The sequence below is a fragment of the Balaenoptera borealis genome, assembly GCF_965194805.1.
Source record: "Balaenoptera borealis genome assembly, chromosome: 20".
Lineage (NCBI taxonomy): Eukaryota > Metazoa > Chordata > Mammalia > Artiodactyla > Balaenopteridae > Balaenoptera > Balaenoptera borealis.
The window spans coordinates 44598141-44614002 of NC_138879.1; the positions used below are offsets into that span (position 1 = coordinate 44598141).

The following is a 15862-nucleotide window of genomic DNA, read 5'->3' on the forward strand; positions in this document are numbered from 1 at the left end:
CAGGTGACACTAATGAGCCACCTGCGAGTCCGGCCTTTGGCCTCGGCTGGCCCGAGAGTCTCCCCACTCTCAAGGGGTGTTGAAACCAGCCCCTGCCTCGGAGCCGAGGAGGAGGGTCTGGCCCACACATCCGGGAAAGAGCAGCCCTGTTGCTTTTACCACTTGCTTGTCTGGGGCGATGGTGGTGACTGAGAAGTCTCAGCCTCCTCCCCCACCGGAGTCCCTTCCCAGGGCAGAGCTGTGTGGGCAAAGCCGAGGGCCGTGGAGGCTGCGTCCGCGTTCTGCTTTAGGGAAAGCCCAGGGGAAGTGGCCCTGGAGCACATGTGCAGCCCAGCGAGGGGCTGCTGGCGGAGCACGCTCGGCCCTGCGGGTGCTGGCTTTGCAAACACTGTGTCTTCCGGGGGAGTGGAAGGGGATCTCATGCCTCATATTTGTTTTCTGTTTCCTCCAGACATCTCGGCATTTCCTCCGACAGTCCCATTCGCCGAGGCGGACAGTTCCCGGTAGGCAGCCCTGCGCGTTCTCCTCCTTGGGGACTTGTTAAAGCTGGACGCAGATCCCTGACCGCCTCCCACCTCCACCTTTAAATCTCTGAGCCTCCCATTCGAGACCCTGCCATGTACCTGGGCAGCCAGATGGGACACTGCTTGGGCTAATTCACCCTGTGAACCAGTGAACTCAGTCATAGGGTTTTAGTTGCCTCCTGTTGGTGCGGTCAGCATTGGGTGGGGCAGTCTGTGAGGCAGGAGCAGTCTTGTGACCCAGGAAGGCCGGGCAAAGGGCACTCAGCGTTAGAGAAACCTAATTATATGGCTCCTGTTTGTGGAGCCCTTTCTGTGTCAGGCCATGCTGAGTACTTGTCTCACATTTTTTTGTATAGTTCTCAGCCAGGTGTAAAGTAGGTGTCATCCCCAACATACAGATGAGGAAGCCAGCTCAGAGAGGTTAAGAAATTGCATCCAGTCACACAGCTTAGGGAGCAACAGAACCAGTTCTCAAGTAGAATTCCAAGTCCTGTGCGTGTGCTCAGAACCCCATACTGGTTGTCAGATTCGAAAGGGCCTTGATGGTCACTGCCCACCCGTCGGCCCCTACCACCCTCAGATTAAGTCTGGAGAAGGCCAAGGCCAGAGAAGGGAAACGGGGTCTGGTCCTCGGCCTCCTGTGTGTTTCCACAGCATCCTGACTGCCTTTCCCATGGCCAAGTGGGTCAAAGTAAGGATCCAGGCCTGGTGCCCCTTTCTCAGACCTCACATGGGGAGTCCCCTGCCCAGCTGGGAGCAGAATGGCCCGGCCTCGGGGTCTCTTTGACAAACGCTGTTTCACTCTTAGGCTTGAGAACCAGCCAAAAGCAGATGTGTCGGAGGATCACGAAGTGGAGGTGAGTGATGGCGACCCGCAAGCTGTCGACGGTGCATCTCTCTCCTCTCTCCCCGGCTCAGCACGTGGAGGGGTCTGGGGAGCGTGTGGGCACCGGGCCCTGTTGAGGGCCATCTCAGGTGCCCAACCGCCGCAGCAGACTCGAACAGTGCACATGGCAGGGAGAGCAATCACGGATGCCACGAAGCAAGCTTCCTTCTGCTTTTCCGTTTTTTGAGGCTAAAGTAAACTCTTCATTCCCATGGTTTTCACCCCCAGCCAGGAGGCCTGGGCCCCAGCCCGGGAGGCTCTCCTTTTGTCTGTGCAGGGTGGGGCCGGGTGTGTGGACTTATCAAAGATCCCCAGGTGATTCTGACTCTAGCTGGGGCCAAGAATTGCTACCTTGACCCGTGAACCAGTGTCAACCGAACAGTGCAGTGGCTTAAAGATCCTGAGCAGACAGCAGACTGATTTTTTCCTGTACAGAGGAGAGTCAGAAACTGTGTGTTTAAACAAAAGCATAGCCAGAAAGGGTGAACGCGGTCCAGTTCTTCATGCCAGGGGATGTTAATGCGCTTCCCCAGCGATTAGATGTCACTCATAGGTGGGTCTTGGAACATTAGCGGGAAAAAGGGCCAAGTGCCGTAGTCTGTGGATTAGGACGTTGAGGCTGTGTGGTGCGAAGTGACCTGCCCACTATCCACAGCGAGCCCCGCAGAGCTGCGGCTAGAGCCCAGGCTTCCTGACCCCGGGCCCCTCTGTTCCCCGCCTGCCCCCAGGTCTCCCGCCCCCTCTATCCCCTCCTCCTCTCCTTCCAGGCTGAGGAGCCCGAGGCCGGCAAGTCAGAGGTCGAAGACGACGAGGACGAGGTGGATGACTTGCCGAGCTCCCGCCGGCCCTGGCGAGGCCCCATCTCTCGCAAGGCCAGCCAGACCAGCGTGTACCTGCAGGAGTGGGACATCCCCTTCGAGCAGGTGGAGCTGGGCGAGCCCATCGGGCAGGGCCGCTGGGGCCGGGTGCACCGCGGCCGCTGGCACGGCGAGGTGGCCATCCGCCTGCTGGAGATGGATGGCCACAACCAGGACCACCTGAAGCTGTTCAAAAAGGAGGTGATGAACTACCGGCAGACGCGGCACGAGAACGTGGTGCTCTTCATGGGGGCCTGCATGAACCCGCCACACCTGGCCATCATCACCAGGTAACCCGGTCCCACTCTCCCTGGGGTGGCCGCCTCCTCTTCCCCTTTCCCTGGGGGCCCTGTTATTTGTGTGGACACCCCGGAGGGCATGGAAGTTTTCATTCAGAGAGGTACAGAGAAGAAAACCAAAACTGAGGTGTAATTTCTCCATCGTATAACCCCATTGACATTAAATAAATAAATCAGTAAAACAATACCTAAGGATAGAGAAAATTCAAATGTTCCAGAAAAGTATAAAGTGAAAACCAGCCTCTTCCCACCCCACCCGGGTGCTTCTCCCCAAAGGTGGGTACTGTAAACAGTTCCTTATCACGCCTTCCATTAAAATAAAAAAATTTGTATACACTCATGTTTTTAAACTATTTATCTATTTGATTTGTAACTATTTATGTGTTTGTAAAAATACACACCAAAGAGCCTACTGGTTACCTTGCCTTCTTCACTGGAGTGCAGGTCTGAGGTCTGCTCTGATCTTCTTAATACCTGCATGGTGTTCCCGCCACGTCACGTAGCAGAACCTCCAGTGGTGTGCTGGTAGATGTTTAACAACCAGCTCTTGGGTGGTGGCGAGGGAAGCTCTAGTATTGATACCTGGCATCTGTCAATTCCTGTGGTGTAAACACTCACCACAGTTGATTTCAAGTTACCAATATGGTGTCACTGAAAGTGGAGTGGAATTGGGTCGAGTCCCACAACTGGGCTCTGGGTTCTCTCTGGAACCCGATCGCTGGTCCTCCCCTAATTTATTTAACCAGCCCTCTTTTGCTGGACACTTTGTCATCATGAACATCTCTGTTTCCATATCTTGGTGAACTTCTGGCAGTATGTGTGCGGGGCTGGGTCAGAGTGCACGTATGTCACGTTTTGATGTACGTTGTCCGTTTCTACTCCAGAAAGTGTCCACCAGTTTCCCCTCCCACCATCAGTGGATGAGTGACCATTCCCCCCCCACCCCGAGCACCAGAGGGGTGTGAAACTGAAACATTTTTGCCCATGGCATTGAAAAAGTTGTTGTTGGGTCTTTACTTCTAAAATCAGGAAAAGCAATATGAGGTTAGTGACGAATCTTTGGAATATACGTGGTGTCAAGAAAAAGACTAAAAACCACTTTAATCCCATCAGCCAAAAGAATCCTCATTAATAGTCTGATGACATTCTCTATAGTTGGACCCTGTGCTTTGAAAAAACACCTTCTCCTCAAACAAACTGTATTTATTTACTAAGTAAAAAATGATTTCCATCTTGCTTGCATATCAGAGATATAAGTAACTACCCACTAGAACTCCCGAGCAGTGTGAGATCATCAGGTCACCACGTGGACCTGGTGGGGTGGGGACAAAATTCCAGCCCAAGCATGACACCATGATGCTTCAGGGAGCCTTGCTGTGGTTACACCAGCCCAGCATCCCCCGGATCCCAGCCTCAGTGCCGTCCGTCATCCATCCTCCCATCTCTCTCTCATCCACCCGGTCCCATGAGAGATCTGAGTCTCCTTAAAGGGAACACATATAGCAAAAGAATAAAAGAACATTAACAAAAAAGTTAACGTGTTTTAGAATCTGCTGAGGGGACTGGAACACGGAAAAGCAACCATCAGCCGATATTCCAGACCTTGAGGGTCCAAGAATCTTATCTCCTTGGAGATGATTCCTAAAAACTAGCCCCTTCCTCAGATGGCTTAAGTCAGCTTCTCCCTGGAGCAGAGGAATGAAGCTACACATTCTGTCTGGGTCCTTCCTCACTCCGGGTTTTAGGAGTCGGTACGGGTGGGGACCACGACATACAAGCCCCTTATCTAATAATCACTCTGACATGCCTGACAGCCACCCCTGCCCTCCTGCACACTCTGCATTGTAATAAAATCCCTGTGATCAGAAAATAACACGATCATGAAAATCATTACCGTAAGCCCGGAGCCCTGATGCTGCCTGGTAATAGCCTGAAAAGGCCAGATTCTTCCCTGGCTGCTGAGTTTGCGTGCGCGTGTTCCCGCCTCGAACTTCCACAAAGGTGGGCTGCTCTGAATTGCCAGGAGGCTTGGTGAACTGAGTTTCCTGTTCTATGGTGGGCAGGCCCTAGGCCTCGGGGAGCCGGTGTTCTTGCCCACTCAGGCCAGGCCCCAGCAGGAATGGGCATCAGGCTGGTTAAGAACAAGGATTCGGGCACCCAGGGTCTAGGGGACGGAGAGAGTCCTCCCGAGGCCGGTGGGCACAGCCCTGCCCCTGCTTCTCCCCGGCTCCAGAGGGGCTTGGGTTGGGCTGCACAGGCCCCAGATCTCTGCCTGACCCACCACTCCTCACAGCTTCTGCAAGGGACGGACGTTGCACTCGTTTGTGAGGGACCCCAAGACATCTGTGGACATCAACAAGACCAGGCAGATCGCCCAGGAGATCATTAAGGTGAAGGGGCATCCAGCTGGCTCCAGAGTTCCTGGCTGTCCCCCAGTCTGTCTGACCATGTCAGGGTAGTGGTGGTGGCTGCTCTGTCTTTCCCTTTAGGTGGGGCGCCTCAAGGGTGGGACCCCCATCTCCTTCCCTCTGTCCCTGTCTTGTCTGCTGGGAGCTGGACACCCTCGAGAAACTCGGTGGGTTTTAAAGACAGATGGCTTGAGTTTGAATCTTGGTCACACCAGCTGTGTGACTTCGGGCAGGTCGATTAGCCTCTCTGAGCCTTGGCTTCCTCCCCTGTGAAATGGAGATGCCAGTGTCGCCTCCTTCATTGGATTGGTGCAAAGGTAAACTGGGATAATCCATGGAGAGAGCGTTGGGTCCAGGGCCAGCGCTTGGTGAGAGTCTGTTAGAATTGATTAAGGTTTGGGACAGGGGTTCTGCCTTAAAGTTTCCAAATCCAAGTTTCATGAGCACAGGCCTTCAGGCTCAACTCAGGCAGCCTTTTTTTTTTTTTTTAATTAATTAATTAATTTTTGGCTGCGTTGGGGCTTCATTGCTGCACACGGGCTTTCTCTAGTTGCGGCGAGCGGGGGCTACTCTTCGTTGCAGTGCACGGGCTTCTCATTGCGGTGGCTTCTCTTGTTGCAGAGCACGGGCTCTAGGAGTGCGGGCTTCGGTAGTTGTGGCACGTGGGCTCAGTAGTTGTGGCTCATGGGCTCTAGAGCGCAGGCTCGGTAGTTGTGGTGCACAAGCTTAGTTGCTCCGCGGCATGTGGGATCTTCCAGGACCAGGGCTCGAACCCGTGTCCCCTGCATTGGCAGGCGGACTCTCAACCACTGCGCCACCAGGGAAGCCCCTCCTTTCATCTTTTTAAAGTAATTAAACAAAAATGAAAGAAAAGCTTATTTGTTGCTTTATTTAGCAACAGACAGGCCCAGAGAAAAACTAGATTAGTGCTGGATAGGGCTTCCTCTTTCCTGGTTCTTGTTTTTGTGGAAAAGCTTTCTCTTTCCAGCTCCCACCAAGTTTTTGTCCCTTTCCTGTTGTTAGTCTTGCCTTCTTTTCTTTTTTCTCCCTCCCTCCTTACATCCATTGTGTGTGTGTGTGTGTGTGTGTGTTGTTGGAAAGGAAAAGATAAAAATCTCAGTGACGTTTATGAACACCAAGATTTCCACGTGACATTTCCATGTGGCTAAACTAATGCATTAAACTTTTGCAGCCCCCAAAACACAAATATCACACTTACGCCTTCATTTGTAGTCTGTCTCATTGCAGAGAAGTTGGAGGGAGCTGCAGAGTGTCACACCTACTCTATGTTGGCCCCAAACCTGCTGGGCCCTGCTCCACACTCTGCCGGACTCTGCCCTCCTCCCCCAGACTGTTCTCTCTCCTTATCGTCAGGACACTGTGGGAGTCTGGTTGCTGAGTTAGGTTGAATGAACCATCTGGAAGATTCCAGGGTAGAAGAGAAAAGTTCAAAGGTTTTGGAGCTGCAGAGCCGGAAGCTTCCTCTCTGCTGGCTTATTTATTTTCCCCATCCCCCTTCTTCTGAGAACTTCTAAGCCACTTCCTTTTGTACTCATCTCTGATATTTTGAGGCTCAAAATATAATAACAGGGGCTTGACCTTTGGTTAGAGGGCTTGGGGGCCACTCTAGAGGCATTGTGAAATTATGGGAAGGAAGGAGGGTTTGTGTTCCAGACCCGGGCACTTTCTATCTTGTCTCTGGCCATTTGAGGCTGTGACACCTATTTTATAAACAAGGCTCAGAGAGGTACAGGCACTTATCCTCAGTCACACAGCTGGTCCCTGTTCAACCCAAGATGGGGTCTTGGCTCTCTCTGGTCACTGGGGAAGGCTGTGCCTTGGTTTGGTTTGGGAAATGGGCAGACATTTTAAGAAGGATCGTTTTACATTCAGGATGGCGTTTTGGGAAAGAGCAAGTCACTCTTTCCTGGAACTCCCTGCTTCCGTTGCAGGATGACAGCTCTCAGCAGGCCTGGGGGAAGTGGCCACAGTGGACCCCGAGCCCTCCCATCTCTTGCAGGAGAGCACCTGCCTTGTGTACATTCTTCTCTGACGCGCTCGAGCCCCACTTGGTCTGAGCTCTGGGCTCGGCTGAGTTCTGTCTGCTTCTGCCTCACAGCTCATTCTTCTATTTCCTAAATGTGGCTTGCTGTTTACCTCTCCCCTCCTCACCCCAAGATACCTTTAAAGTCAGGCGGAGTTCTCACGTATGAAGCACCCTTGATGTGGGAGATTGGGAGATGGGTTTACACGGCAGGGATGCCCATTTCTTTCTGACCCGGCAGGGATGCCCATTTCAGTCACGCGTCTTGTACAGCTCCCCCCTTCTCCCTCCCCGCCCCCCTTTCCCAAGAGCATCAGGGTACCTGGGAGTCCTGAGTTTGGCCTTGGATGAGATCATGCCTGCGTCAGGTCACCCACATCCCATGCACCTGGCAGTGTTCAGTCCAAATAGAGCGTTGGTTAGAAATCACCCAGCCCTGACCTGTCACTTGGCAGGTTGAGGAAACTGAGGCTTCGAAGTCAAGTCCAAGGCCCCACAGTGAATTAGAATCTGGGCTGGATTTCAGTCTTAGTCCAGGACTTCTATCACAGCACAGGCAGTGGGACCGCCTGAGCTCAGGGGCTCCCTCTGTGGGAATTCCTCTCTGTTCCCCAACCCTAGCCCTTGCCCAGCCTGAGGGGAGAGGCCAGCAAAGCCTGAGAGAGACCCCAGATCACTCGGGTCTTTTATGACTTAACACGGAGAGTAGCGTCACAGTGAACCTTTGTGTACTTCCTGACCCCCAGCCCCTCACCCATCACCCTTTCCACACCTCATCTGAGTATAAGGTGGATGTTGGGCAGCGCGCTGACACAGCAGGAGCGCAGACTGGCCTGGCACCAGATCTCAGCAATGCTGCTTAACTGAAGTGTGGCCTGGGGCAGGTGACTTCCCATCTCTGAGGCTGGCTTTCCTCCTCTGTAAAAAGGAGACAGTTACACTGCACAGGGTTGTGAGGATGAAATGAGGGGAGTGGGGTAAGGCGTCCCGCTCAGGGCCCGGCCCAGAGTAGGAGCTAAGTCATTCGTCATTCATCTTCCCTCCGCCCCTGACGTGAGGCTCGCTGTCTTCCAGGGAATGGGATATCTCCACGCCAAGGGCATCGTGCACAAAGATCTCAAATCCAAGAATGTCTTCTACGACAATGGCAAAGTGGTCATCACAGACTTCGGGCTGTTCGGGATCTCGGGCGTGGTCCGAGAGGGACGGTCAGTTGGCCTTGGGCATCTGGACAGACTAGGGAGGAACTGGGCGGTGCTGGTGGGCCTGAGGTCCAGCCGAGGTCTGGGCACTCGCTGTCTGTTACTGAGGGGCAGCCCTCCCTGCAGGAAAGGCCAGGTCTGCTCTGGTCCTGCTCTTGTGTTTCTGGTCCAGAATCAGGTTTGGGTGACACTTAGGTCACTCGTAGTGCTGAATTCTCAGGCTGGCCCCCGTGGTGGTTGGGTCCCCTCACTCACATTTTCCCTGTATGCTCACCGACTCGGGCAGGGGACCGGGGTTCACGTCCCCATTGTGAGGAAGAGCGTCAGGCTCTAGTTCCACAAATCTTGAAGCGGGGGTGGGGATGGGGAGAAAGGCTCCTTCCCAAGCATCTGGACCCCCAGGAGGGAGAGCGGAAGCCGGGCTGGAGAGCCAGACCCAGGCCAGGTTGTAAGGCCCACAGGCAGATCTGATCTCCTGCTTGGAGATGCCCTCCACACTCCCAGGGCAGAGAATCAGCACCCTCAAGTGCAACTCGCTGCCCATGCCTGTTCTTGGCCTGCTTTTCTGGAAAAGCCTGGTTATCACTCCTCTGTAACATTCCCCCAAAGCGCAGGTGCCTTGGCAAGTGCATGATGGCGTGCTGCTTTTCTGGGCCATGGTGGGTGGTGTGCCAGCCCTGGGGCAGATGTTTGCCCTGCGGGCCTCTTTGCTGCTGACTGAAGGCCATGTCCTTGCCCTGGTTTCTTGGCCTCCAGGCGTGAGAACCAGCTGAAGCTGTCACATGACTGGCTGTGCTACCTGGCCCCCGAGATTGTGAGGGAGATGACCCCCGGGAAGGACGAGGACCAGCTGCCCTTCTCCAAAGCGGCTGACGTCTATGCATTTGGGTGAGGAGGCCCCTGGCATCCCTCCGCCTGGGGCTCTGAGGCCAAGTGGGCTCAAAGAGAGGGTCCTACTGGCCACGGGGGGCAGGGGGAGGTGTGCTTTGAGTCTGGATCAGCCACTTGTTTGGGCCAGTGACCACGTCCTTGACCTTCTGTTTCCCCCACCTGTAAAATGGGAAGAATAAAGTACCTCCCTGGTAGAGCTGTTAAATGAGGACTAAATTAGCTAATTGTATAGAATGCTTAACTCTGGGTGTCATTCCCACCTGTTGCCCCATGAGGACACTCACCAGAGCTAATCAAGGACTGTCCCTCTGAGAGAACAGGGAGTCCTGCCAGCTGTGCCCCACAAAGAGCTGGGGTGCTGACCGATAGAAACATAGAAATATAGAAACATAATATGAGCCAGATGTGTAACGTCTTCTCTTAGCCACATTAAAAAAGAAAAAGAGGGAATTCCCTGGCGGTCCAGTGGTTAGGACTCCGCGCTTCCACTGCAGGGGGCCTGGTTCGATCCCTGGTCAGGGAACTAAGATCCTGCATGCAGTGTGGCACGGCCAAAAAAAAAAAAAAGAAACCGGTGAAATCAGTTTCAATAGATATTTAACTCAGTATAGCCAAAATATTATCATTTCAATGTGTAATCAAAATAAGAAATTAAAATTTTACCCCACAAAGCTTTCAAAAGCTGGTGTGTGTTTTACACCTCAGTTCCCCTCCCCACATTTCGGTTACTCAGTAGCCCCACGTGGCCGCCAGGTTGGACAGGGTGTGTCTAACGGAGAAGGTCCCATCCAGGAAAGTCGAGAAGCGCAAGGGGACTTGGAGGGTCTGAGTGACGGCCTCATCCCGTAATCTCTCGGGGGATCCTTCCCTCGCGGGTGGTCTCTTCCTGGCCTGACCTTTAACTATCATTTCCTGAGCACCTGCGTGTGCCAGGCCCAGGGCTGGGCATTCCTGTCACTCCTCAGACAACCTTGGCCATGGGCAGCTACCCTACGGAGGTTGAACGGTTATACCGGGATCTCTGTCCAGAGCCCGTGCCGTCTGAGACCTCCTGCCACAGTGGGAGCGCAGGGCCCCGGGAGGAGTCAAGGCGTTCCCGGAAGCCTGGTGGGTGAGGAAGGCAGGAGGGGGATGCTGGGTCCTCCTGCCGGGCTTCCGGCATCAGGGCAGCAGGCACCTCCGGGGTGTGAGCTGAGCTGAGCTGAGCCGTGCCGCCAGGGAGCTCAGGCCACGTGGGTGGGTGGTCTCCACAGGACCGTTTGGTATGAGCTGCAAGCCAGAGACTGGCCCTTGAAGAACCAAGCTGCGGAGGCCCTGATCTGGCAGATTGGAAGCGGAGAGGGAATGAAGCGAGTCCTGGCCTCCGTCAGCCTGGGGAAGGAAGTCACCGTAAGTAGCCCCCCAAGCCCCTGCACTGGGAGAGGAAGGCGGGGTAGAGGGCAGGCGGCTGGCTGTCCTTCCTTCACTCCCCTGAGACGTGGGACCCAGAGGCGGATGGGTGGCAGGCAGGCCTCTTTGCTGCCTCTTTCACCACCCCACTGCTAACCTTTAAAAAGGAAAATTATCTTGAAAAAAAAAAGGACAGGAAGGAAATAAAGATAATGGTTTTGATTGAACTACGAGATAAGCTAATAAAGCCTGTATGTTACTTACTAGAAAGAAGATAATAACAAATTTCACTGCATAAAGTACAAACAGTAGGGTCGTTGTCGTGTCAGATCTTTCTCCTTAATGTTGTTCTCGACCGTTCGAGAACAAATCAAGGTTTCCACAGCAGATCTGTTTTCAAGATGCCGAATCATAATACGGTCGCTGCCCTCACATGCCTGAATATCATTAATGGTGTCTCTGCATTGCAGTCTGTAAGTTCCCCCGCCTGGCACAGTGATACATGAACGAGCCCGGGGGGGCGGTGTTCTCAACGCCGTCAGTGTTTACCACGTGCTCATGAGTCAGATAGGCCTGGAGCAGACAGATGCCAGCCAGGATGTTGATGAGTAGCCCCAGTAGGTACCTGGGCAGCATAGCATTGGAAACGTCTGGGGGGACCACCCGGCACTCATCCAGGTGAAGCACTAAGTAGGCTGTGAGTTTCCCGGCGGGGTCACCATCTGCCCTGTTGCATGAGCACCTTCTGTCTGGTCGTGCGTGCAGGCCTGTCTTCTGAATCGAAAGGCCGAGGGGTGTGCTGTGTGCACACGTGGATCCGGAGAGTAGGCAGCAGAAGGCCAGAGCGAGGAGGGCTTTGCCCCGACTCGGGGCTGTCAGGACAGCTGTTCCGTCGACTCTCACTGCTGCCCTGTACTCAGTCCTTCTTGACCCTCGCAGCCTCCATTCCTGTGACGCCCCCAGGCTCCTCCTCCATCGCAGCCTGGCCAGCCCTGCACACCTTCCAAGCATCTTGAGTTTCACCTGTCAACACGCTGCCTTCCGCTTTCCATTCCAAACATCCGTGACCCCGTTTCTGATCTCTTTCCTATGACCTTTCATTCATCTTTGTAACTGTTATTCCGGGGAGGTCGAGGAAGGAAGGAGAGGAGGGAGGCCCATGCCCTTCATTTTAACTGGAAGTGTGAGAGCTCTTCTCAAATTCAGTTATTTCGCGGCCCCGCTCCAGCCATGGCCAGTCACCTCAGTGTCGGCAGGAGAGTGAGGCGACCACCAGCCGGGGGGCGCTCGGGAACACGGAAGGGACCCTGGGCAGAGTGCCCCGGCCGCGCCCCGCTCGCTCCCCGCCAGCTCTCACGTCCTCCAATGCCGGCTCGCTTTGCAGGAGATCCTGTCCACCTGCTGGGCCTTCGACCTGCAGGAGAGGCCCAGCTTCCCGCTGCTGATGGACATGCTGGAGAAGCTGCCCAAGCTGAACCGGAGGCTCTCGCACCCCGGGCACTTCTGGAAGTCTGCCGAGTAAGTACCCCTCGGAGCCGAACGTGCAGCCAGGCGTCTCGGAGGGCACTGTCTGCTCTGTCTGCCCGAGCCTTTGATCCAGGGAACCCCCAGAGCTGGTTAGCCAGAGGTCACTGGTCCCCTCGCCCAAAGGATGTCGGCGTTCCGCTCATCACGTTTATTTAGGAGACTCTTTCATAGGCCAGTGTCTCCCGTTCTCCTCCGTGGAAACCACATCACTGTTACCAGCCCAGTGCTGATGCTGGGCCCAGGCTAGGCCCTGACAAGAAGGTTCTGCCTGCTGCACAGCCCCGCGTTAGCCTGGGTTCATAACAGCTGATTCATTTTGCTGTGCAGTAGAAACTAACACCACGTTGTAAAGCAACTATACTCCAATAAAAATTAATTTAAAAAAATAAATAAATTTTCTGGGTTAAAAGGTTAAAAAAAAAAAAAAGAAGGTTCTGACTGGGAGGGGGCCAGACAGAGCTTCACCAAAACCAGCCGAGCAGCTGTTGCTTAAAATGGCACAGAGCTTTCTAGCCCCCAGATTAGCCACCTGTCACAGGGACCGCACCGCCCGGGTTTATGTGCTGCTTTGACACTGGGAGCCCGTCTCCTTTCTGTGTAATCACATAATCCTTTGCAGCCCTCCGTGCTGGGGTGGTCTCCACTCCTCTCTTCTGAGTTCTGCCTCATTCCCTTTTTTCTTTGTCCCTCTGGCTCTCTCTTCCAGAACACTCAAAAACAGACCTCTGCCCTGCCTCTGCGGGAATCTGGGCAAGTCCTTCCTTGCTCCCAGCCTCAGCTTCCACAGCTTTATAGAGTGGGAGCGTGGGCAAACTTGTCAAGGGCCACGTGGGAAATAGTTTAGCTTTGCAGGCCGAGAGGGAACCTCGAGTGACGGCTCCTTGTCACTGGGATTTGCAGGGTGCCCAGCAGCGTGCAAAGCGACGACACCACCGCGTACAGTCTCTGTCACGACGACCCAGCTCTGCTCTTTGGTTCAGGAGCAGCCACAGACCCACAAACTTGCGGGCTGGCTGGTTCTAGTAAAACATTACTTATGGATGCTGAAACTTGAATTTCATGTAATTTTCACGGGTCATGAAATAGTCTTCTTTTGATTCCCCCCCTCCCCAGTCATTTAGAAAGGTAAAAAACATTCTTAGTTTGTGGATCGTACAGAAACAAGAGGCAGGTCACACGTGGCTGGCCTCCTGGACAAGATGCATGGCTTTGAACTTTAAGGTGTAAGGCACTTTCTAGAAGTGTCGTCTCCCACAGGCCCAGGACATAGAACAGATAAAGTGGGGCTTCTCTTGGTGGGAGTCGGCCAGTGGCAGGGGGCGAGAGCCTGTCTAACCCCTACACCCAGCGTAGCCCCCGGAGAAGCTGCACCCGGATCTCACACCTGCCCAAGTGTGTGGTGGCAGTGGCACTCCTCTTGTTCTAGAAAGAGCCAGATAGTAAGTATTTTAGGCTTGCAGGTCATATGGTCTCTGTCACACGTTCTTTGTTTTGGTTTTTTATTTTTTTTTGACAGCTCTAAAATGGTCACAACTTTTTTGTAGCCAGATTTGACTTACACCTAGTTTGCCAGCTCGTTTTGAAAGTAAACCAGACCAGGCGTCGAGCCGCAGGTGAGGAGAGGCCCGGGCTGGGTCAGCCCAGCAGAGGGTGCAAGGAGGAGAGCTTGAAGAAACACAGCAAAGTTGGCAACTTAGGCCAGTTGGAGGGACAGTCTGAGGAATGACGATTTGGGGTGAGGGAATGCTGTACCTTATAATGTGAGATTAGATTCAGTATTTTGCACTTAAGATGGGTCAGAGTCTAATACAAATAGGGGGTAACAGGTGTTGCCATCAGAGGTGTGGGTTTTACCCAACCGTTGCTGACAGCTGTGCCACACCTGAGGCGACAGGCCGGGGCCGGGCCTCCACCGGCACGGAGTTGATAGTTTAATTAGGATACAGACAAGCAGACGTACACTGTAAGCCCTCGGAGCAGGACGCTGCCTTATCACCTCTGTATTCTCAGCTCTAAGCACACTCCCAGGATGTAGTAATTGCTCAATGAGTATTTGGTGGGTGATGGGGATGAAGGAGGGGTTGATGACAATATGCTGAGTGCCAGGCAGAGACTCAGCTTCTGTGGGCACACTGCCCACCGGGGAGCTGGAGGAAGGGTCTCCAGAAGAGAGGGGTCATGGGAGCTGGGTTTTGGGTGGGAGCCCGGGCATCTCCTGGACTCTCAAGAAGTTCAAGGATCTGGTTTGTCAGACCTTGGGCAACTCGTTTAGGACACCAGGCCCTGGTTTACTCCTCCACAAAAGCGAAGGCTGCACTGGGGACGGGGCATGGAGTAGGGGCTGAGGAGTGGTGCGGGTATTCAGGAGAAGATGATTCCGGATTCCCGAAGGGCCCCAGAGCCCCACCTTCCCATTCCACATGTGGGACACTGAGTCAGAAATGGGGGTTGTTTCCTGCCCAAAGTGATCCGTTTTAGCCCCTTCTAGGAAGGAATACCAGCATACCTCAGTGAGTCTGTATCAAAGCTTCCTGTTCATGATTTTTACTTCTACACACTCAAGCCTCTAATTCTCATTTTCTCTTTTCTTTTCCATTGGTCTTGTTGCTTTTTTTTTTTAATTTTCGGGGGGTGGCGGTGGCGGATCCGCTGGCCTGGCCTGTCGTCTCCCCCTCTCCCGCCACCCTGATTCCTGTGGCCCTTCCTCCACCCGTCCACACTGGGTGCCCACCTCCATCACCTGCCGGACCGCGCTCCTCCCACGCCTGGCAAAATGGTTGCGGGTGCTCCCAGGCGCTGGCGGAGCCGCTACTACGGGAAAGGACGTTACGGTCACCCTGACTTTAAGAACAACTGTCCAGTCCTGGAGGAATAGTGTGTCTTCTGCTGTTTCCCTGATTCTCTGCCTGTTGGCGGTTAACCCTTTGCACCTCCTGCCTCCTGTTCTGTCTCTGCATCCAGCTTCCCCTTCTTGGCATGTTGTATCCCCATAAACGAAAGTGAAACTCTGGCAGCTCACATGGCCACCGGCAAGGGCCCTGCAAGCTCATGTTTCTCTCACTGGGCTGAGAGCAGACCCACGGCATGTGGCAGGGCCTCTGTCCACACACTGGCAGACGATGGCTTATCCGTGGTGGGGAGAGAACTCAGATCACTGGTCTGAGTCCCCAGGATCCCCTCTGGCCAGACTTTAAAGAAGAGAATGCAGGGAGCAGAAATAGTAAACTCCGAGACGTCGATTTTGATGGTCAGGGGCTGAGGGACAGTGGGCCTGCTGGTCGACCTCTGTACAGAATTCTGTGGCCATGTCCCAGGGGCGAGCTTGGGGGAGGCTCTTTGTGCCAGGCTCCCTTCCAAGCTTGCTCTGCTGCCAAAGCCTGGAATGGAGTGGGGATGTCCCTTTCTCTGTCTGCAGGGAAAGAGGGGTCCCTGCCCTGTGCCCTGGCCAGGACTCGGCCGCTCCCCTGCCCCCTCCCCGAGGGCTCGGGTTCTGACGCTGCTCTCCCCTCTTCTCTTTCCTTCTGTAGGTTGTAGGCCGGTCTGCCTTGCATGTACCGGGGCTTTCTTCCTCCTAATCCACGCTCGGCACCGTGACTTCTACTCGAGCTCAAACAGCAATGCGGGCACTAACCCAGGGGATGCGGTCGCTGCCACTCTGGCCTTCTCTGCTGAGACTTCTTCTTTTGCTTTGTTTGTTAAAACTGGCCCTCGCCCCGCTCCGCGGCCTGCGTGTGCCTGAGTAACTGCTCTCCATGGAGGGTCCCCCTAACAGCACCCCCAGAACCGCCTTCCTGGACTCAACTTCATCTCTCTCTAGCGCTTCTTCTGTGGGGTG

The 15862-nt window shown here is 54.2% G+C and overlaps 1 protein-coding gene across 3 annotated transcripts in view; it reads left to right on the plus strand.

Annotated features, from left to right (window-relative positions):
* The window catches only part of KSR1 (kinase suppressor of ras 1), a 148099-nt gene that overhangs the window by 127739 nt on the left and 4498 nt on the right, over positions 1-15862 (plus strand). For 2 of the 3 annotated variants that reach the window (XM_082371304.1, XM_082371302.1), the window contains 8 exons: positions 452-503; positions 1333-1381; positions 2178-2557; positions 4860-4956; positions 8093-8226; positions 8977-9108; positions 10365-10500; positions 11885-12018. In XM_082371304.1, coding sequence (XP_082227430.1) covers positions 452-503; positions 1333-1381; positions 2178-2557; positions 4860-4956; positions 8093-8226; positions 8977-9108; positions 10365-10500; positions 11885-12018 — 1114 coding nt within the window. Of the gene's footprint in view, positions 1-451; positions 504-1332; positions 1382-2177; positions 2558-4859; positions 4957-8092; positions 8227-8976; positions 9109-10364; positions 10501-11884; positions 12019-14820; positions 14902-15862 lie in introns of all 3 variants that reach the window. The other variant, XM_082371303.1, reaches the window with a different exon arrangement.